At 44.7% G+C, this 22,566-nt stretch overlaps 2 protein-coding genes across 5 annotated transcripts; both read right to left on the reverse strand.

Moving 5' to 3' along the window:
• Nucleotides 1–6,795: 6,795 nt before the first annotated feature.
• On the reverse strand, nt 6,796–14,497 carry LOC121300932 (cactin-like). Its single transcript, XM_041229925.1, has 10 exons — nt 13,784–14,497; nt 11,946–12,984; nt 11,518–11,613; nt 10,855–11,000; nt 10,361–10,523; nt 10,004–10,118; nt 9,272–9,464; nt 8,630–8,752; nt 8,030–8,373; nt 6,796–7,585 (listed from the first exon to the last, which is right to left on the reverse strand). Exons 1-10 carry the CDS (start codon nt 14,254–14,256, stop codon nt 7,095–7,097), a joined length of 3,183 nt encoding a protein of 1,060 aa, XP_041085859.1. The 5' UTR covers nt 14,257–14,497; the 3' UTR covers nt 6,796–7,094.
• Nucleotides 14,498–16,439: 1,942 nt separating this feature from the next.
• LOC121300967 (secretory carrier-associated membrane protein 4-like) lies at nt 16,440–21,654 on the reverse strand. 4 transcript variants are annotated; one of them, XM_041230007.1, is made up of 8 exons: nt 21,566–21,646; nt 20,846–20,936; nt 20,568–20,629; nt 19,746–19,874; nt 19,308–19,464; nt 18,849–18,950; nt 18,056–18,173; nt 16,440–17,946 (listed from the first exon to the last, which is right to left on the reverse strand). In XM_041230007.1, the coding sequence occupies exons 3-8, from the start codon at nt 20,572–20,574 to the stop codon at nt 17,737–17,739; spliced, it is 723 nt and encodes a 240-aa protein (XP_041085941.1). In that variant the 5' UTR covers nt 20,575–20,629; nt 20,846–20,936; nt 21,566–21,646; the 3' UTR covers nt 16,440–17,736. The 4 variants fall into 4 exon arrangements, with proteins under 4 accessions (XP_041085941.1, XP_041085937.1, XP_041085939.1 ...); XM_041230003.1 differs by having other exon boundaries at nt 20,568–20,632; XM_041230005.1 differs by lacking the exon at nt 20,846–20,936 and having other exon boundaries at nt 21,566–21,654.
• Between the last annotated feature and the right edge of the window lie 912 nt (nt 21,655–22,566).

Genomic DNA, 22,566 nt, shown 5'->3' on the forward strand with positions numbered 1-22,566 from the left:
CATGTAGAAAACAGAAAGTACTGATTAGAGGAAAAACCTCAGAATGGAGTGTGGTAACCAGCGGTGTACCACAGGGATCAGTATTAGGTCCTCTGCTATTCCTAATCTACATTAATGATTTAGATTCTGGTATAGTAAGCAAACTTGTTAAATTTGCAGACGACACAAAAGTAGGAGGAGTGGCAAACACTGTTGCAGCAGCAAAGGTCATTCAAAATGATCTAGACAAGATTCAGAACTGGGCAGACACATGGCAAATGACATTTAATAGAGAAAAGTGTAAGGTACTGCACGCAGGAAATAAAAATGTACATTATATATATCATATGGGAGATACTGAAATTGGAGAAGGAATCTATGAAAAAGACCTAGGAGTTTTTGTTGACTCAGAAATGTCTTCATCTAGGCAATGTGGGGAAGCTATAAAAAAGGCTAACAAGAGGCTCGGATACATTGTGAAAAGAGTTGAATTTAAATCAAGGGAAGTAATGTTAAAACTGTACAATGCACTAGTAAGACCTCATCTTGAATATTGTGTGCAGTTCTGGTCACCTCGCTATAAAAAAGATATTGCTGCTCTAGAAAGAGTGCAAAGAAGAGCGACCAGAATTATTCCGGGCTTAAAAGGCATGTCATATGCAGACAGGCTAAAAGAATTGAATCTGTTCAGTCTTGAACAAAGAAGACTACGTGGCGACCTAATTCAAGCATTCAAAATTCTAAAAGGTATTGACAGTGTCGACCCAAGGGACTTTTTCAGCCTGAAAAAAGAAACAAGGACCAGGGGTCACAAATGGAGTTTAGAAAAAGGGGCATTCAGAACAGAAAATAGGAGACACTTTTTTACACAGAGAATTGTGAGGGTCTGGAATCAACTCCCCAGTAATGTTGTTGAAGCTGACACCCTGGGATCCTTCAAGAAGCTGCTTGATGAGATTTTGGGATCAATAAGCTACTAACAACCAAACGAGCAAGATGGGCCGAATGGCCTCCTCTCGTTTGTAAACTTTCTTATGTTCTTAATGTAAATTAACTCTTGATTTACCTGTACTCCCCCTTTTTTTTTTTATTTTTTTATTTTAATTTTTTTTAATTCTGTTGGCTGTCCAAGCGATACTGTTGCCTTGTATTTCAGAGCAGCAGTGTGCTTTGTTTTTTGGGATAGTTCATTGGCCAACCTAAATTGTTGTTAAAAAGGAATCTGATCGCTTGCAGCTAGTGCCTATTGAATTATTATTTTTTGTATAGAACTTGATTGTGCATCACGTGGTGCCTCATACCTGGAATCAGTGCAGTTCTCTTTCAAGAACATTTCCTTGGATTGAGTCGTAGATTTTTTTCCCCAACTGTGGTATTCTCTTCACAAGCGCACTCAATGTTGGGCTCATGAATAATTGCATAGTTTTCTAGTTTCATTGCTGTTGTCTTTCTTACTTAACAAAACCACCTTTACATTCCCAAGTATTTTGTAAATATATGTACATTGTTGAAGCAATCTTAAACTCATTTTGAATAGCTGTAAAACTAGTATTGTCACATTTAAGAATGTACCTTTTTTTTTTTTTTTTAAAGCTAAACACAAGTTTTGTTGAACAAATGTGCGGTGCTGGAGATGAAATATAATAGATTTGTTTTGTATTTTTTAACCTTGCATATTATCTATTTCACTACAAAATAATTCAGATTTTCAGTTGGATAGATAGATAGAGTGAGTTTTGGTACTGTCAGTGATGCTTGTTTTAAGACCTTTTAAAATAAATGCATTGTAATATGGATCATTTAACAGTTACAAGGAGAACACATCTACCTGTTCTCCTAATCAGTCTGTTGAATCCTCGATCAGAGAGTTTTGAAATGATTTGTTTCGCGCATTTACGGTAAAAGATTCTGTACACTTTATTCCAAATATCTTGATTGTCGAGGTGTAAAAACCTAGTTACTTCAAGCACACTCCCACCCCACAATACCACATGCCTGCTTGTGTACGTCAGGCTGCTTACTTGGGGCTCTACAGCTCTGCTGTAGCATTCCTCTTGCCAACCAGCAGCTTTTGCAGTGAATCCAGAGGTGAGTTTGGGAGGGCGTCATCCCTACATACTTAAAATCATGGCAATACCACTTCATGAGCTGTTGAATTTCATGAACGGTAAGGAGACAACAAGAATTGTACGCTGCCCTGAACAATGAAGGTATATTCAGATGTGTGCCTTTTTATATTAAGCATGTGTATACAGCACCCATTGGTACTCATTTCCAACATGCATAATCCATGCCAGGCCTGCGTTATGTGGGTATCGGCGTGGGCAATGGGAACCTATTTCCCTACATAGACTGTAGTGCACTTGCACATTAACATCAACTTGAGGCCAGTTTTTGCTGTGGGGAGAAAAGTTAGGTCTTCTAGAACGCTTAACATAGCCCTTTCTGACTATCTTGCAACAGTTTGGAGTAGTATATTACATTTCTGTAATTTGTCACTTTAGCCTCTAACCCTTTTTATTCTGGTTTTCTAAGTAGCTGTGATGCAGGGATGGAAAAAGTTGGCTTGTCCAGTCCTGGACTTTGGTTCAGCCCTGTGCTAAATTGACTAATTGGAACAATTAAACTGCCACCCAGACCCTGCAGTAATTCATTACTGTATTCCTTTCAATTTAAGATGCACTTTCTGAACCATTTTTTGCTTCTCAAAAAGTTCAGACCCCTGTATATTTTGACATTCCAAGCAATACCACAGTCCAGAAAACTGAGAGTAAAACAGGTGTGAGTACTCAGGACTGGAAATGAGAAGCAGCATGTCACTGATAGCAGACAGCCACAAACTGCCTTCATATGTGTAACTGAGGTTGTATCTTTGTAAATGCATATTTATGCATATTTTTCCTCGCATTGAGGGTGGGAAATTTGGACTGCGTCTTAAATTTGAAGGAATACAGTATATAGTTCACCTGTTAAGCTGGAGTGGAATTGGACACGCCTGCTTTAGTGTGTCTTACTTGCACAATAGTACTACTTGTAGGTGTGCATCTTGATTAAAGGACAAAGAGCTACAATTACTATATATTGGCCACAAAGAAGGTGGTATCCAGAGTATCGCCTGATCTCAAGAACCAGGAACAATGAGGCAGAAAACAACATGGGCCTGCAAGCAAGTTGGCAGCCAGCTCCATTGAGCAGTAGCAATGAATCTCTGTCAGAGCCCCGGAGCTCCGACCCATTCAGAAAGCATGCCAACATCACAAAAAGAAAATAAGATTACCTTAAATTAAAACTGGAATTTGGGGAAGTGCTGAAGAGAAATGAAAGACTGCTAATAAAAGCGGAGTTCAGAACTACAAATCAATCCTGTGTGCAACAGAAGTTAAACCACCAACTGCAACTGAAGGGATCAAAATTAGTATTTTTTTAGGTTGAACCGTAGAAGTTCAAAGGCTCGAGGTGCTGAAGGACCAGTAAATACATAATGAGATGGTGTGGCAGCTGCCTGGTCGTTAAATATCTAATACAGGATTTGTGTGTATCTTCTGGGTGCATCATTCAAGGCATTCAATGTACAATAGACAAGGAGGACATAAAAGGGTTTCAGAATGAAATGTGACTTTCCATACTGCACACGTTTCCACAGGTAGTAACAGTACAAATGGCTGCTCTTCAAATGCTATTTCAAGTCAGTCCACTAGGTGGCACCCTTGTACACAATTCTATACCACAAAATATACGTAGGTTTTGTTTCAGTAAGATTGAAGCACCCCTGTGGTACATACCAGAGCATAACCATTAATCTGTACACACACACCCTTAACCAAAAGTTCAGATTTAGCTAAATACATAAATGTTAACAAACACATTCAAATAGATTTATTTTTCAGATACATTTATTTTATTTATTTTTTTATTTAATTATTGAGATTTAATTGCTGAGAAATAATGTTTTTCAGATGTATCTGTTAGGTAAATGTTGAATCGCTAACTTTAAAAAAAAAAAATTAAGTTAAATATATTTTTTCACAGATTTATTTGTTAAAAATGTTAGCTAAATGTTGACTTGCCAAGTGTAAAAAAACAAACAAAAAAAAGAAATTCACAGATTTATTTGTTAGAAACCCAGATTTAACATGTCAGCTAAATGTTAACTCACTAAGAAATAAATAAATAAAATAAAGGTTTGTAGACTGATTTTAAATGTTGAATTTGTTATACGCTTATGTATTTAGCTAAATCTGGACTTCTTGGGGTTTACATCTAGGAAAAAATATGCGATTTACATGAAATTTTGGATTAAAATACCTGTTAAAACATAAAGGTAAGTTCTAACATTTTAACATTTGTCACCGGGGTGGGTGGTGTGCAACAAATTATATGCTAAAAAGAGGGCCGGTATTAAAAGAGTGTGCACCACTGCAGGGGTTCTTAAACTTTTTGGCTGAGCCCCCCTTCCTCTTGTCTATGGTACTTGATGCCCCCCCTACACCCCACCACCCAACACACACACATATTACCTATATGGTAACAGGGTCCTGGGAGACAGTCAGCGTGGTTTTAGGAAAGGGAGATCGTGTCTAACTAACTTGCTTGATTTTTTTGAAGATGCAACATCGATAATGGATACATGCAAAGCATATGACATGGTTTATTTAGATTTCCAGAAAGCTTTTGACAAAGTCCCGCACAAAAGATTAATTCTCAAACTGAACGCAGTTGGAATTCAAGGAAACACATGTACATGGATTAGGGAGTGGTTAACATGTAGAAAACAGAAAGTACTGATTAGAGGAAAAACCTCAGAATGGAGTGTGGTAACCAGTGGTGTACCACAGGGATCAGTATTAGGTCCTCTGCTATTCCTAATCTACATTAATGACTTAGATTCTGGTATAGTAAGCAAACTTGTTAAATTTGCAGACGACACAAAAGTAGGAGGAGTGGCAAACACTGTTGTAGCAGCAAAGGTCATTCAAAATGATCTAGACAAGATTCAGAACTGGGCGGACACATGGTAAATGACATTTAATAGAGAAAAGTGTAAGGTACTGCACGCAGGAAATAAAAATGTACATTATAAATATCATATGGGAGATACTGAAATTGGAGAAGGAATCTATGAAAAAGACCTAGGAGTTTTTGTTGACTCAGAAATGTCTTCATCTAGACAATGTGGGGAAGCTATAAAAAAGCTAACAAGATGCTCGGATACATTGTGAAAAGTGTTGAATTTAAATCAAGGGAAGTAATGTTAAAACTGTATAATGCACTAGTAAGACCTCATCTTGAATATTGTGTGCAGTTCTGGTCACCTTGCTATAAAAAAGATATTGCTGCTCTAGAAAGAGTGCAAAGAAGAGCGACCAGAATTATTCCGGGCTTAAAAGGCATGTCGTATGCAGACAGGCTAAACGAATTGAATCTGTTCAGTCTTGGACAAAGAAGACTACGTGGCGACCTAATTCAAGCATTCAAAATTCTAAAAGGTATTGACAGTGTTGACCCAAGGGACTTTTTCAGCCTGAAAAAAGAAACAAGGACCAGGGGTCACAAATGGAGATTAGACAAAGGGGCATTCAGAACAGAAAATAGGAGGCACTTTTTTACACAGAGAATTGTGAGGGTCTGGAATCAACTCCCCAGTAATGTTGTTGAAGCTGACACCCTGGGATCCTTCAAGAAGCTGCTTGATGAGATTCTGGGATCAATAAGCTACTATAAACCAAACGAGCAAGATGGGCCGAATGGCCTCCTCTCGTTTGTAAACTTTCTTATGTTCTTATGTTCTTATGTATTTATAAGCAATTAGAAAACAATCAAGTCTGAACAGCCAATCAGCTTCCAGATCTAGTAGGCTTCTATTTTGCATAGATGCCCACTGGAACGCTGAAGTGTAACTGCGAATTACATTTTAAAATCAATCTGCTTAATACAGGCTTTTTCCCTTAACATTGTAATCTATAGCTAATCTGATAACATAAAAACTACTTAAACATACTTTCTGACGCTGATCTAGAGGCAAGCAAAATCATGTCTGTGAAAGGACACCGTAAAGAAGGCTTAATTCGCAGCTACTGGACAGTAAATCAACAGGGAAGACACAACTGGTCGACAATTCTGTCATCGGCTGGATCCAAACAACACCCTCCCTCAAAACCAGCCAGTCAAACTGCCAACCCTGTTTGTTCTTTCGGCACCAGCCAATCCACTCCCTGCCTGCTTGAATGATGCCCCGCCTCCAACAACAAGTTTCGAGTCAGACTCAATTGTGCATGTCCAGATAAATTCTAGTAAGAAAGAGTACGACCCCAATAAAAAAATATGTTAGCAATATTAATAATAATATTTTCTCTGTGTATGTCTTTTTCTATTCTAATTATGTTAGGGACTATTTTCCTCAGCAGAATGTTAACTGGTGAAATATCAGAAGTTCAAGGGAAAATAGTTTTTACAGGTTTTTTTTTTTTTTTTTTTTAAAAAGAGAAAAAAAAAAATTAATTGTTTTCTAACAGCGATAGAGCCCTCTCGATGCGGCTCTACCGTGTGGTATATGACCTTGACTTTATAACTCCAGTCGTGGTCGTCTACCACACGGTAGAGCCGCATCGACAGGCTCTATCGCTTAAGTAGTTTTATTCTTGTTATTTTAAAATCGCTTTTCTAGCAACATTAAATATCATTCATGGACCCTGTCACTGTATAAAAATAAATTATAATACAAATTCTGAATAATCTGTTACCAAAAACTGGTTCCTAAACTCTGCTTTGAGGAGTTTTAAATGTCAGTATTCACAAGACGCTGTGCCAAAACAAAGATTTCATTTAGTTCTTTTTATTAATAATAAAAAATTATTAATAAAGAAGTCCAATAATGCTTCCAAAAAACCGTACAACCTTACATCTGATCAGACGGATGCAAGTCACAAAATGAAAAACGTGATTCTCTATTTGGAGATGGCATCAGTTTCTGATGAAAAAAAAACATCAAATCACCGCTTCAGCCCCTCCCCGAGTTAAATCAGAAGTCAGCAACAACTGTGGATGAACCGCGAATATCTATCCCCCACCCCCACCACAAAACCCCAGCAGTTGCCCTGCAGAGTCCACGCAGGCGCCTATCTCCTGTAGCGGTACCTCTTGAAGTGGAACCAGAGCTGGAAGATCCCGTTGGCAAACTGGCAGCGGAACCCGTGGCGGTGCGAGTACTCCCACTCGCGGTTGACGATCTTGAACGCGATGTCCTCGTAGGGGGGCCCCGCGTGGAAGCGCAGCACCCCAAAGTCACGGTTGTCTTGGGAGGGCTCCAGGAAGTACTGCGGCGTGGAGCGCTTGTCGATCAGGTCTGGGTAGAAGATGTTGAACTTGTAGCCCTGCACGATCTTGGGCGGTGGGTTGTCGAAGTCGTAGTGGGTCTGGTTGTACTTGTTCCACTCGAAGCCCGTGTGGACCCGGTTGAAGAAGCGCGGCTTGCGGGGCCGGTACTTGTCGGCCCACAGGTACACCTTCCCCGTCAGGGGCATCTCCACGCTGAACTGGGCCTCGTCTCCGCCCATGCCCTGCCGCGCCCTGCGCACAAACGCATCCTCCGCGCTCTCGCTGGCATCGCCTGTGTGTGTGAGGGGGGAGAGAACAGCACACCTCCATCACACATCACAGACCTACAGCTGGCTCCTACCACCCATGTGCCCTCATCGTTGCCCGCTATACCAGTGGCACTTCATCCATGCAACGCATTTACAGTTAGGTATGTATGCGTTTTAAGTTTTCATATTTTTCCATAACTGTTCATATCTGTCTCTAAGCAAAAAGGAAGTTCAAATAATTTTCATGTGTGGCCTCCCAATTTCACTTAACACGCCTTAACATATGATACTGCCTATGAAGCCTAGCCTATGGCGGGCCCTGTAAATATATAAATAGATGCCTATATTTTAGCAACGGCTTTCTTGTATTGCACAAGAGAGCGAGGTGGAACTGACCAAACTACAAAAAGTGAACCCCCCTCACAGACACACGACACAACCCCACAGTGAAAAGCCGCCCTGCTCACCTGTGACCTGCATCTGCTTGCGGGCCACCTGCAGCCTGGTCAGGTCCTCTTCCGGCTCCACCAGGTGCGTGTCGAGGGGCAGGTCCGAGTTCTGCAGGAGGCTCGGGCTGTAGCGCCCGGAGTCATAGTCATCTAGACTCTGCTGGATCAGGTCTTCCTCTGTGAGCACAGCCTCTCCCTGCCCCTCAGCCGGCTTCTCCTCCTGGTTCTCTCCCTGTCCCTCATCTTGCTTCTCCTCCTGGTTCTCTCCCTGCCCCTCACTCGGTCCCTCTCCCCCAGCTTCCTGCCCTCTGGTGGAAGAGGAGGTGCCTGGCACCGCTGCAGATTCCCCGTCGCTGCAGGACCTGGAACACAGACACACACACACTGTACATCCAGTAGTCATGCACATCACCTTCGACAAAATACAGAGCTCAACCAATTCCAGGTGCCCTTCTCCCCAGCTCAGTTAAATCCACATGTCCCTTCCCCCAGGTAGGAAAGTCATTGAGCTCCCATACTAATTCGATACCATCTCTGTGCCAAATGTAGCTTGGCACTTGCTTAAAAATATTTTCATCTCAAACCAGACCATTTCTTGGATGCTCGGTCAGCACTCACTGTGACTCTGGCGAATGGGGCTCCTGCTTCACAATGGGGAACAGGGGCTCGCTCTCCACCCCCTGCTCCTGCTTCAGCTTGTACAGCTTCTGCCTCAGCACGTCCTGGTGCCTCTCCCGCAGCCTGGAGAAGAGACAATGCAGGAGTGAGTCCAGCACAGTATAGCGCTGCAGATCTGTGTAGCACAGCCACTGAAGTACACAGATAAAAGCACTAACCAAACTACAAATAACTTCAATCATTTTTAAAACTCGTTCAGACCAAGTGACCTTTCCGGCACATCAAAATGGGCAATTCTGAAAACTCCTCACCTTGTGTTGAACAGCTCTTCTTTAGCACACACGACCTGACCTACCACGATGGAACCCTTTTCTCCATCACATGTGGTTTTTCATATCACCAACCAGCCACAAATGAAGGAAACTAGGCTTCAATGACCCCCCTAATGACAATGCAGTACATCCTGCATCTAACTAGGCCAGTACAGTCTAACACAGCATATCCCAGCACAGTCTAGCCCGTACAGCCCTCCCTGCTCCTACACATCCTGACGCCGGTCGCCCATACTGAAGAAGCAAGAAGCCTGTGCATCTCACACAGTGAAAGGCTGGCAGGCTGGCAGGCTCCCCTCCCCAGACACACCTCGCCCGGGCCATGTAGACCTTGACCTGCTGCATCAGGGACTCCCAGTAGCCGATGTCCAGATTGGAGCCACCCCCGCGGATCTTGCCCTCGATGTTCTGGTGCAGAGCCTGCAGCTGGTTGTAGGTCTTTCCCTTGAAGACGGTCTGGACGTCGGTGCTGACCGAGGTGTTGATGCCCTCCCGGCGATCCCCTGCGCCAGCAGACAAAGGATTATTATTAAAACCACACCATCATCGGAACCATAACTTCAAAGCGCTCAGTTGAAATTCTTAAGGGTGAAACTATAAGAAACTAAATCAAGGAGTCAGTTTGTATTCCTACGTATATGAGCGTAGCTTTTGCTTCACAAGCGTGTAGGGGAGAACTGGCATGGAAATAAGACTCCTACTGCATAGCAGTGTCATCCATTCCAGGTTTTACTATGATCTAGATTAGCTACAGTGTCTATGTAACAAGCTCAGGTGTGTCTTATAGTCACTCATAGTAACTCCCACTGCTATACAGTGGGAGTCTTCTTTCCATTCCTGTTTCTGTGCAACCATTTTATAATGCAGATTTTTTTTTTTTGTTTCTGGCAGGGCAACTTAAACCCTGGTTTACCAAAAATAAAAATAAAAAATCTGCTCTAACGGGCATGTGCAACCCAGATGCTGTATATACCCAATCCCGCCCCCTCCTCACCCCTGAGGCCCGTTTTGTGTGCAGCACTGTAGGAGTGCAGTCTCTTACCAGGCCCCCTGCCCGACGCCTCCAGCTTGCGCAGCTTGCTGATCTCGTCCTCAGTGATGATGGTCATGTCCCTCCAGAAATCCCCGTTCTTCCCCTGCTCCAGCTCCATGTACACCTGCAGAGGGGCATTGTAAACCGGGTCAGAAACACAGCAAAACAGAAGGAGGAGCGCGCAGTGTTAGCGCTGCTACAAACTCCCTTTCCTTTACGTCTCTCTTTTTTTTTTTTTTTTTTTTTACCAGTTACTGAAAAAGTTGAACAAGGCCTTGGTCTCAATGTGTAAATCCCCCGGGTTTGATAAATAATCGCCCCCCTGCCGCCCCGGGCTGTTCTCTGTGTCCGAGCCCCGGACCCCACCTTGATGTCCTCCAGCAGATCGTCCATGTCGTAGACGGTCAGCCCATTGAGGAAGGTGTACGGCTCGTGCATCTCCACAGCCAGGTCATCGTCCTCCGCGCTGATGTACTTGGCCAGCAGGTCGATGGGCTTGGCCCGGCCGTCCCGGATTCGGATCTTCGAGCTGCGGGCGCACAGGAGATGGGTTACAGAGAGCAGGGCTTGAACACAGCCAGACCCAGGGATGGAGATAAGACTCCCACTGCATAACCGTTTGATCCATTCCAATAAGACAAACCTGAGCTTGTCACCTATACTCACTGTGGCCAATCAAGCTAACCTGGAATGGGTGAAACTGCTGTGCAACAGGAACCACGGCAGTCACGTTTCACCCTCCCCAGAGTTTGCGAGCTTAAAGCCCACAGTATAAACTGGTTTAACTTTGTTAATTAATGCTAATGCAAACCCAACCACTGGGTGGCAGCAGTGTATTCCCCAGGGTCCCCGTCTCTCACCGCAGCTTGGCCTGGTGGAGGTGGAAGTTGTCCTCTTGCTCCGCCCATGTCTTGAAATGCTCCGCCTCCTTCTCGCGCTGCAGCATTTCCAGTTCCTGTTCCCGCATGGCCTTCTCGCGCTCACGCTCCAGACGCAGCTGCTTCACCTGCACAGAGAGAGAGAGAGAGAGAGAGAGAGAGAGAGAGAGAGAGAGAGAGAGAGAGAGAGAGAGATGATTTGTGAATCAACTCCTCAAACAGGTAGCTGGAAGCCCATTAGACTGTGTCTATAAATGAGCCACACATTCAGCACTTTTTGCATCACTATCCTAAGGTTTCAGTCTCCCATGAAGCCTAATCTTATCCTACGTGTATTATATTCTACTCCTGTTAGGTAAGGTAGCAGAGATCAGTGTTAACCAGGTTGTGTGAAACCATACCTTGGTTTCTCTCCGCAACTTTTACAGAAAGGCACAGTTTCTGAAGAGCTGTCATTCCCTGACAAGGGTGTGAATACTTTACAGTTTACTTTATACTTTATTTGTGTGAAATATAAATGCTGGCCTTATACATTAGTGGCTGTACAGTTAATGTATGTATAGTAATGTATTTGCTCACAGTCTATTCCTCATACAAAGAAGTGTTGGGTAACGTTGCTCGCCCTCGCCCCCTGTGGCCACTCACTTTCTGCAGCTCCCTGCGGTTCTCCTCCTGGATGTGCTTGTTCCGTTCCTTCAGGTCCTTCTCCCCCAGGTGACCGATCCCCTTGAGCTCCAGAGCCTGCCAGCAACAAAACACAGGCAGCCGGGTTACACACAGAGCCAGGACAAACCAGGGAGAAACTGGGCTCATGGGAAAGCTCAGCACCAAGTGAAATCCAATCCCAAATTTACTGAAATCACAAACACAAGAGAAAAAACTTACAGTAAAGTAACTGGATGCTGATGAAGGCATAAAATCACAAATATAAACTAAAACTCCTCCTTGATTTAGTTACTTATACCTTCAAATGATTTTTAAATATTTGCCTGTAAAAGAAAATTTAAAAAAAAACACAAGAAAACTGAATAAACGTTAATCGGTTCTCAATTCAGGGAGCCCCAAGTTTTCACCTTCTGCCACTTGAAGGTGCCCAGCAGGTTGTTGTCTCCGAAGGGGTTGTCTGCGTTGGTGTAACCCATGTACTCCTCGCTCCAGCCCATCTTCTCCCTCTTCTTGCGCTCCTTGGCCTCCTTCTTGGCCAGGCGGCGGGCGCGCTTCTCCTCGGGCGTCTCCATCGCCTTCAGTATGTCCTCCCGAGCGTGACGCTCCTGCCGAATAGAGCGAGGGTCCTTGGCTCTGGTCTCCTGCTTTCTCTGCTGCTGCCCCCTGCTGCCACTGCCACTGCTGCTGCTGCTCCCGGGGCTGCGAGACTGGGACTCAGAGGAGCCCGACGTAACCGAGGACCCAGACGGAGAGCTCCTGCCTACTCCTCTCTTCTTCTCCCTCCCCCTCTCTGGGCGTTCTCTCTCCCTCTCACTGCTGTCACCTCTCCCCCTTTCCCTCCTCTGTCTCTCACTGCTGTCACCGCTCCGCCTTTCCCTCCTCTGTCTCTCACTGCTGTCACCGCTCCGCCTTTCTCTCCTCCCTCTCTCCCTCTCACTGCTGTCACCTCTCCCCACTTCCCTCCTCCCCAGGCTTTCTCTCTCGCTGCTGTCACTGCTCCCCCTTTCCCTCTTCCCTCTCTCTAAGCACGCTCTCTCCCGCTCGCTGATTTCACCACTCCCTTTTTCCCTTCTCCCTCTCTTCTGTCTTTCTGGACTCTTTCTCACACTCCTCTCCCCATCTCTCTTCTCCTTGTGGTTCTTCTGCTCGTGGCTCTCCCTCTCCTTTCTCTCTCTCTCCCTGCTTTCTGTTTCTTTCCTCTGCCGCTCAATGCTCTCTCTCTCCCTCTCCTCTCTCTCCCTCTTCTCCCTTCCTACACGCTCCTCCTCTCTGCTTTCTGTTTCTTTCCTCTGCCGCTCACTGCTCTCTCTCTCCTTCTCCCTTCCCTCTCTCCTCCGGTACTCTCTCTCTGAGTCTGAGCTCCCAGACCGACGGCTCTTGGTCTCTCTCTTCTCACTTTTGTGCTTTCTTGCTTTCCTCTTCTGCCGTCTGTCTCCAGATCCAGATCTATACATAAAAACCAAAAGAAAGGTTTATCAGTTTTTTTTCCTCCCTACCAACCACTTCAAAAGCCTGTTTCACACTGGTACTCCTACCCATGTCCAGATCCAGGTTCTGGCTATCCGGGTCACAATCTCACGTAGTGTGAAACCCCCATACCTGGGTCGTACCCGGTTTGACCTGGGTCCCAGCGACCCACCTCAGGATGTGGGTCGACACAGTCTGACCCGGGTTGAGCTAGACAAAATACACGATGGCCGTTCGTGAGCCGACAAAATAACAAACAGCCGTGCATGTGTGAAGGTTTCACTTCCATAAGGAACGTTTCAGTTTAGCTACATTTTTGTTGATTGTGACACAGCATGAGCTAGATTGCAGCAGGGATGCTCTAATCAACACGTGGGCGAAGGTTCAATGCAGTGAAGCTTGGATGACGTCAGTAACAAGCTGCTTCTGGAGAATTGAGAGCACTTGTGTCTGTCACCCAGGTTGAACCTGCTTTATCAAAAGCAGTGTGCAACCGCGTTGCCGACCCTCAGGGTCTGACCTGGGTAGGTTCTGACCGGGGTAGAGCATGCCAGTGTGAAAGGGGCTAAAAAATGATAAACAATACAGCCTCTCTATCACACATCATCGATACAAGGACACATGCAAAGCTGACCCTGTTTTACTTTTGTTACCGTGTAGAACAGAGTAAACAGACTGATAGGAATTATTTTTCTGTAGAAATATGAAAGGCAGGTGTTACTCTACCAGTATGATTTTTTTTAACTTGCAGTAAGTCTGTTCACACAGACTGGCTTACCGGCGTCTTTCTCGGGTCGGTGAGGCTTTCTTTCGCTCCCGTCTCCAGCAGCGGCTTCCCTCGCTCTTTCCAGAATCAGAGTCGGATCGGGACCCGGAACGTACCCTCGAACTGGACCGGGATTGGGAGCGCTTAGCTGGGCTGCCTCTTGATTTGGATCTGCTTCTCCTGAGACCGTCTCTAGATCCAGAACTGGACCGCGACTTCCTCGCAGAACTAGATCTGGAACGTCTCCTTGAAACCGAACGGGATGTGGACCTTCTCAAACCAGCGGAACCCGAACGGGATCGAACCTGCCTTCTCGCGGCTCTGTTTCCTAACCCCGTTCCGGATCGGTGTCTGGACCCGGACCGGCTCCGCTCTCGTCGTTTCTTTCGCTCTTGTGAGCGGCTCCTCCTGGAGCCGTGCCGGTCCCAGCTCTGGTTCAGATCCGGAGACACCGACCTGGACCTCCTCCGCGATTTCGCGTTCATGTCGTGTTGACCAATCTTCTCAGATTGAGATTAGGACTTTCCACTATCTTCGTCTCATATATAGGTGGCCTTAATAATTTACTGTATTAAATGTCTGCATTTGTTTTATTAAATATCTTGCGTGCACTGGTGTGTAAAGTATACTTTATCAAGAAAAACGTGTAATGAAACAGGAGGGTAAAAGACTTGGGTACATATTAAGTTGTTTGGTTTGGTTTAGGCGGCGATAAAGACACTCTGTTCTGTCTTCTACCCGTCGGGTGCTTTTATTTTGCGTCCTGTTTAAAAATATCATGTGACTTGGTCAGCCCTCATAGTCACGTGGGTTGTTGGACCATATTCAAAATACTAACGAGCGCTGTTTTTTAATTTGAATTTTGTTTAATAATTTGGGTGGGGAGAGTATGTATACATATTGTCCCGTTCCACCAGATCCTCGAGAATGTATTTCTTACTTTTTAAAGGCGACAGTATCGGGTTCAACAGAGATGCTAATATCAATGTGAATTGCTCTAGCGGCGCTCAAACAAGGTTTTAGGTGACATTTTCAAATGTTGTATATTTGCTACAATGCACACGCAATATATATATTGTTTTAAATAGGTATCATGAACTAAGCTCAATGCTGTTTAGTAAAGACCCATCAATCTTTCTTCTATGCCTACCATTTAAACCGGTTTGTTTACTCTAGCTAATCTGCAGTAGCAGCACCGTCAGCCAGTTTAACTTTACTGCTGCGACCACCGCACTGTTCTGCGGGGGAAAAAATGAACTTGCATCTGCTAGTCAGCGCAGCACAGAAACCAAGTCCAGGAGACACAGTCGAACATGAAATTGTGACTAGGAGAGAGGGGAAGGGACAGTGCTTTACACAGTGCTGAGGGCATGGGACAGGTGACCAGGTCGTGTTGTTCATACTGAATCACTGGGATTCATTTTTGTCGATAGCCACAATAAGACAGCGAGAGCCTATGATGCTGGGACAAAGGAATGTTTATTGAGTGTAGATCCAGTACAGCCAGTCAACAATACAATTTAACTCAACAATCCCACCTTAATGCAGATTAAGAAAATACAATATAACACTCTGTCAAGGCTCAAGTTAAAAAACACACACACGGAAATGTCAGTTAAATATAAAAATCTATATGGAATAAATTATAGCAAGCAGAGAGAGGTGATTAGTTTGTTAGCATCCCAACTTCACTTATGTAGCAGGTACAGGAATGCACTGTGGATATTAAACATTTAAAATGAATCCCCTGTTATATTTGCTGGTTCTTGCTAAAGTTTACTACTTCATGTGCACTACTTGTAGTTGTTGTTGTAGCAGTGTTTCAGCACACTAAGAAGCAGCTCAGCAGGAATTAATCAGCACATTTTGGCGAGGGGGTTTGTAGTCTATGGGTCGGGGAAGCAGCCCAAATCAATTTATCACTCCAGTGTGTTACACTGCTTTAAATTAAGACATGTGACGAAGGCACATGTAGTCAAGACCCAAACCCGCTCAATTCTCAGTCATGTCAAAAAACCAATAAAGGAACTAAAATTGCTTGCAGATGAGAGTTACGTTTTCAGAGCTACAAAAACAAAACCAGTTCAGGTTTGTGCATCACCCTGCCTTCTTTTGCAGGGATTTAAAACCAGTACAGTGTGGACTCTGCAAAGCACTGTACAAAGCAGTCTGGTCCCTTACTGATCCACCTTGTGTCTCAAGTAGAGGGGAGGTTGGAGGAGTGTTAGGAAGAAGGGGGCTGTACCTTCATTCCCAATAATTCACTACAAGAACAATGCCATTCAAGCTGCTGGGAGCTTTGATTTCCTTCAACAGCCCAGTAAGACAGTAATAGAAGTCTATTTTAAAGCTCGGGACAGGGATGGAAATAAGACTCCCACTGCATAGAAGTCTGATCCACTCCTGGTTTTGCTGAGTTTAATAAGACATGCGTGAGCTAGTTACCTACACTGTGGCTAATCAAGCTGATAGCAAAACCTGGAATGGGTGAAACTGCTATGCAACAGGAGTCTTATTTCCATGCCTGTGCCTGATCAAAATAAGTGCTAGTGTTTTCCACCTGTGTGATTTATTACAATCAATATACAGCTGAGAGTGATCTGTGTTAGTGCTCCACGCTGTTCAAACCACTGACATGTTTACATTTGTAGAAAAAAAAACCAATATGTATGCACAGCAAGGTTTTATTATTTTACCTACACTATCCCACACCCAGAGTCAGACAGTTCAGTTTTATAAAGCACACAGGTATCTCTTTTGGGGGCAGCAGGTTGGCTCTGGGGATGAGATATAAACATGGCAGATATAACTACATTAGGTCCCCTTTAAAACAGATCAGCACAATAAAGCCTAACTGGTCCCGTTGTATTCTTGCAAAAGAGAGCAAGCAATGATTTAAAAGAAAATAAGTCAAAGGCACTAACGTCTTGCACTTTTTTTTGTGCGGGCCAAAAAAAAATAGGTGGTGGCAGCTGCAGTTTACATTAGAAAATGAGATGCTATTCAACATACTGCAGCACTGAGGTGAAAAAACTAGAGACATGCACAAGCAAATGCCAGAGCATGCATCTCCAGTGCTATGGTATGAAACGTAAACCATTTGGAAAGAAAGTTATCAAACAGAATTAAAAATAATGCCACTTTCTGGGTTTTTTTGTGTTTTTTTTAATATATATAACAATCCGAGAGTATCCAGGTAATAGATTACTGTTGCATAGCACTGGAGCCATTCCAGACTTCACTGGAAGCGCATGCAATGTTCATGCCACCAAAATTCAGAACTGCGAATGGTAACGATCATGCCTTCTGCAGACAGTGGACAGGGTCTGAGTTACTGCAGCTCAGGTGTGACAATACTCATTGCAAAGCCTGTAATGTTTTAAACAGACAGCAGTCTGACAGCTGCTTTCACAGACCCACATTAGCACTCCTCTCGGGCTGCCTTGTCTAATCGAACAAGTCTAGTACCAATCAGGGGCTGTCAACCTGCCCCTGTGTCTCTTACCCCACTGCTGGGGCTGTAGATTTGTGTTTTGTTTGTTTTTTTGCAGATACAGCCCCCTTGGTCCGGTTCTGGGAAGGTAAAGCTCATAAAACTCCGGGGCAACTTTCTTCTTGCAGCTCAGCAAGCGGTTTTCGTATTACTATTCTGTTAGTGTTTTTCACTTTTTACAACAGATGTTAATTATATGTCGTCTTGGCTGAGGTTTGGGGATTTCTTGGCCAGGTCACTAACTGTGAATCAGAACAGAAAAATGGAGAACTATTTCTTTTTTTAACCTGGTTAAATAGTGGAATTGAGTGATTGATTGATTAAACTTGTTCCACGTGACATTTGTAAGCAAAATATTTTCACCAGATTTTAAAAGAATCTCAATTTGGGCCGCTAAGTGGAAAGTGCTTAAAAACGACCCGTTTCGGGAAGCCGCTTCGTAAGCTGCAAGAAAGCATTTGTGTCTGGTGGTTCACGGGGTATAGGGAGGGGGTGTGGGTGTTTGGGACCAGTCAGTGGGGTAGCCCGGGATGGGAGTGGGATACTGTGGCAGGGTGTTCCCCTCCCCGGTCACGGCCTGGAACCCAGCCTGGCGGACTCGCTCGTTCTTCCACGCGCCGCTGCTCCACTCCTCCTGAGCCTTGTGGAAGCTACCGCCCCCTCCACGATACATCCTGTGCACCTGGAGCAGAGGGACAGGGACAGTATCAGGGACAGGGGCAGGGGCATGGGGAGGGTAAAACTGCTACTCAGTGGGAGTGGAATCTCCATCCCTGAAAAATTAGACTTACCCTAAACAGTGCCACGCCCATCATGACGGTAACCACGGTGAACATGATGGCCGACACGAGCATCACTACGGCTGAGCCGATATTGGTGCCAAAAAACATGACTGCAGCAATCCACCCACTGAGAGAGAAGGGAGAGGGGGAGGAGAGGAGGGAGAGGGGGTGAGGAGAGAAGACAGGAGGGGGGGAGAGGAGAGAAGAGAGGCGGGGGAGAGAAGGGAGAGGAGAGCATGTCAGTACATCTGAACCATGATGCAGGTTGCTAACAGGGTTGGGTCAATTCCTGTTTTTCAATTCTAATTCCTTTTTAAAATCAATTCCAATTCTCTCGACCTAATAATTGTTGGGATTGTTCAAATGCTTTCATTTGAAGCCAATTTAACTGACTAACAGTGACCTCCATTTACAGTCATTTGCTGCCAGAATACAGCTAATTGCAATTCTGATCAAAGATTTGGAATTGATTAAAAGGGAATGGGCATTAGGAACGGACTTTACAAAGGAACTGGAATTGACATGAATTGCCTCTCTTCTTGGTTGCTACTTGATTGTAGTCTCAAGGTTAAATTTTCTCATAAGAAGCTCTGCATTCACAGCAGAGGCACGTGGTTTGGATCTGAGTGGTTATTCTGTAGTTGGATTTGAATGCAAGGTACCGTAGATCCCAAAGTGAAATCAATTATAAAAATGAATCTTACTCTGCAGCGTTGACTATGAAGAACATATCTCAGGGTAGATCTTTCAGCACTTGTATAAAGAGCTTTGAAGTGGACGGGGGATGCTCACACACACTCACCAGGCTCCCCAGCCAGAGATCCCCAGCGCCTGGATCCCTGCCAACACGAATTGCGCCCCGAAGATAAAGAAGAAGGCCATGAAGTTAAAGGAGCTGTCAGCCCTGCAAAAAACAGCAACAAAAACGACAGTCAAGAAATAAAAAAAACAGACGTGTCACACACATACCTCTACATACAGAAAGACATGTGGGGCTGTGGCACTGTTTATTTATAGTTCATTATCTTTGTATTCACTGATAGTTAGATACCAATGTTCTTGTATCCTTAATGCTGAGGACTTGCATCCTAAATGAAGGCTACTTAAGCAGGGATCAGAACTTGGGGTAAAATGTTCTAAACGTTGACAGATCTGACTTGTGTTTATCTGCAGAAATGTTTACCTAGAGCATCAGTTTAAAAGATTACAGAGATTTTCTTTTTTGTTTTTTAATTAGACAAAAAAAAAACACAGCACTCACCTCAAAGCCTTGTAGAGCGGCCGGAACCAGCAGACGTAACTGCAGGGGCTGAAGAGGATCAGCCACACGAACGCCAACCCGAAATTAGCTCCACTCCCACCCCCGATCCACCAGGCAAGGCAAGAGACAAGATTCATGCCCAGCGTGATTGAATACACTGCCAGGGAAAGGGGGGGGAGAGAGAGTTTAAGCTGCAACACGGACGGAAATAAGACTCCTGTTGCATAGCAGTTTCACCCATGCCTGGTTTTACTGTGTATTTAATAAGACATACCTGAGCTTGTTACCTATACACACTGTGGCTAATCAAGCTCGTAATAAAAGCTGGAATGGGTGACACTGCTATGCAGCAGGAGTCTTGTTTCCATCCCTGCTGTTCCCAGCCGGTGCTGCCTTGGTTCGGCGTGGAGCGCGGGTTGCGTTGCGCGGTGCACTTACATATCCAGAGGTAATACACTCTCCTGACCAGCTGCTGGTGGGCTGCAGGGATGTCCTCCTCAAAGTCCTGATAGAAACAGGGCTTCAGTGGGATAAACTTGGGCAGCGGGGGGAAGTTGTTAACCCTTTCTGCAGGAGCAGGTACAAAAACGAGAAATGAGAAGCCAAACAGGGATGGACATGAGACACACACCCCCCCCCCCCCCCCCCCCATTGCATAGCAGTCCGATCCGCTCCTGGTTTTATTGTGAGTTTAATAACACACACATGAGCTTGTTACTAAGTGGCAAATCAAGTTTGAGGAATGAGTGTAACTGCTATGCAACAGGAGTCTTATACAGTATTCAGTAATTCAGCACAGTTCTGTCTGTGTGTGTGTGTGTGTGTGTGTGTGTGTATGTGTGTGTGTGTGTATATATATATATATATATATATATATATATAAAATGTATTGTTAGATGTTATAAAACAGAAATACCATACTGATAACAACACGTGTTTGTGTGTGTCTTACCTCCCTCTAACGTTACGTCTATGTGTGAATGTCGAAAATTACATTGTAACGGTATATATATATATATATATATATATATATATATATATATATATATATATATATATATATATACGCGTTACATTAAAAGCTGTAAGTGTGATCGCATCCTTCCCTCGCCTCAACACTTGTTAATGGAGGGGGCTAATTGAGATTATGACAGGATTCATATCCCCAAAGCTGTCAGGGGTTTTACTCGTTTTGTGACCCCATGTATCTGCATTGCAATCTCCCTCCATTCTAGTGCAAAGAATCGTGTCGCTGCTCACCTGTCATTTCTGTGAACTCTGCCCCCTTCCGCCAGTCACTGACCTCACACTCCGTTCTTCAGCTGCTAAAGTAAAATTAAAAATTAAAAAAAAGTGATCACACCTTGGGATCCCCGTCTGCGTGGTTTGAAACTCGCACTAGCCCTGCTGCACCCAGCCCCGGGGATCAGAACTACTTTCAATTAAGCAGATCATTGAAATATCCAGGAGCTTTGTGTTAAATAAATTGTCCGTCCATTATAGTAGGCTGCATGAATAACTAATATCAGTAAGCTTACAGACTCGGGTGTGGCTTGTCATGCTGTGACGAGACGTGTGATCAGTTCAGAGCACTTCTACCAGGGGCCCGATTGCTCAAGCTCCTCGTACCTGTTGATTCAATAATAAGCATACTAAAGAAGTTATAAAAGTCCTGCTGACCCCCGTCCCCGTCCCGTCCCCCGTCCCCGGGCCCCCCGTCCCCCCGTCCCCCCGTCCCCGTCCCCGTCCCCGTCCCCCGTCGGCCCTCGTCCCCGTCCCCGTCCCCCGTCCCCTGGGGGCAGGGGCCCCCGTCCCCGGGGGCCAACGGCATAAGGGGTCCCCCCGTTTACGACAGGGGTCCCCGGGGCCCCGTCCCCCGATCTGCGAGTTGTAGTAGATACAACTCTAAATGTGGCTTGGGTACGGTCGATCGTAACCGACCAACATCTCTATACACACAACGACTTGCTGTAGCCGATCTCGTCCGCGATATAAAACTTAAGCCGGTTGTAGAAACAGGACGGTAGACTGGTCGGACGACTTCACAGTAGAATCTATCGTACTACGTAGACCGTCGATGTTGTAGTACAGTAATGTAATGCTGAGTAAGGCCCTGGCTGCGAACTTAACTGCATAGCCATGCTGGGGTTTTTGGGGAAGCTTGTGATTACCGGTACAAACAACGATTTTAAATAACAGGAGGCTAATAATGTTAATAAAAGGAAACACAAACCGCGCTGTTTTATTCATTTCGTTACCTGAAACCCGCTATGATCAATTCTTGGTGAGCAGAGTCCAGCCAGGTAACCACGAAGCTTGGGTTTTGGGAGCTGTAGTTCTCTTGACGCACCGTGCCACGTTTAGTAAAGCAACAGCCACGGCATTCTAGACTACAAATCCCAGAGGGTGTTCGTGAGGGCGAGTTGCAAGCATGTGATGTCGGGAAATGATTGACCAGGCACGTCGAGGTTGTGGTTCAAGAGTTGCCAAGTCCGTTAGAATAAGATGAGTCGCGGTTGGAACATGGATTGTTTTGGCCTTGTTTGGGACTGTGGGGATTGAAGAAGGAGGTCACTTTTTTTGTCAGAAATGTGGCAACGTTGCATGTGTTACTGTTGAGTTGCGTGATGTGACGACCAGATGGATGCAGAATTTTAACTAATGCCCGCGCGTTTGAACATGAATGAACGCAGGGCGTTTCACATTCAAGTAATATTAAAAACGCGAAAAGTATATCCACGATGGATGGAACACATCACAACGCTTTAAAATGAGATAAAAGGGAAGTCCTAAATCCGTTGCTCCTCGTCTCCAGAATTGAATGTTTTGTTAAACTTATTATCCTTATAATAGGATGGGTCATCATGCATTTGCGTTTTCTATATGTCCTCATATAAACACTAAGAGAGAGATTTGTTTTATCAGTCCCCTTATGTGGTCGCCAAAAAAAGAGAACATAACATGGTGTCTGAATAAACCAGTGGCAGAACAGACAGAGAAAAGATGCAGAGCAGAGGGAGAGAGATGCAGACGAGAAAAAGATGCAGAGCAGAGAGAGAGAGAGAAACTTTCAGACAGAGAAAGAGACGAGGAGCAGAGAGATGCAGAGACAGAAAAAGATACAGAGCAGAGAGAGAGACCTGCAGAGACAGAAAGAGATGCAGAGCAGAGAGATGCAGAGACAGAGAAAAAGATAGAGCAGAGAGACAGAGACCTGCAGAGAAAGAGATGCAGAGCAGAGATGCAGACAGAGAAAAAG

Source organism: Polyodon spathula, chromosome 26 (assembly GCF_017654505.1).
Source record: "Polyodon spathula isolate WHYD16114869_AA chromosome 26, ASM1765450v1, whole genome shotgun sequence".
NCBI classification, from domain to species: domain Eukaryota; kingdom Metazoa; phylum Chordata; class Actinopteri; order Acipenseriformes; family Polyodontidae; genus Polyodon; species Polyodon spathula.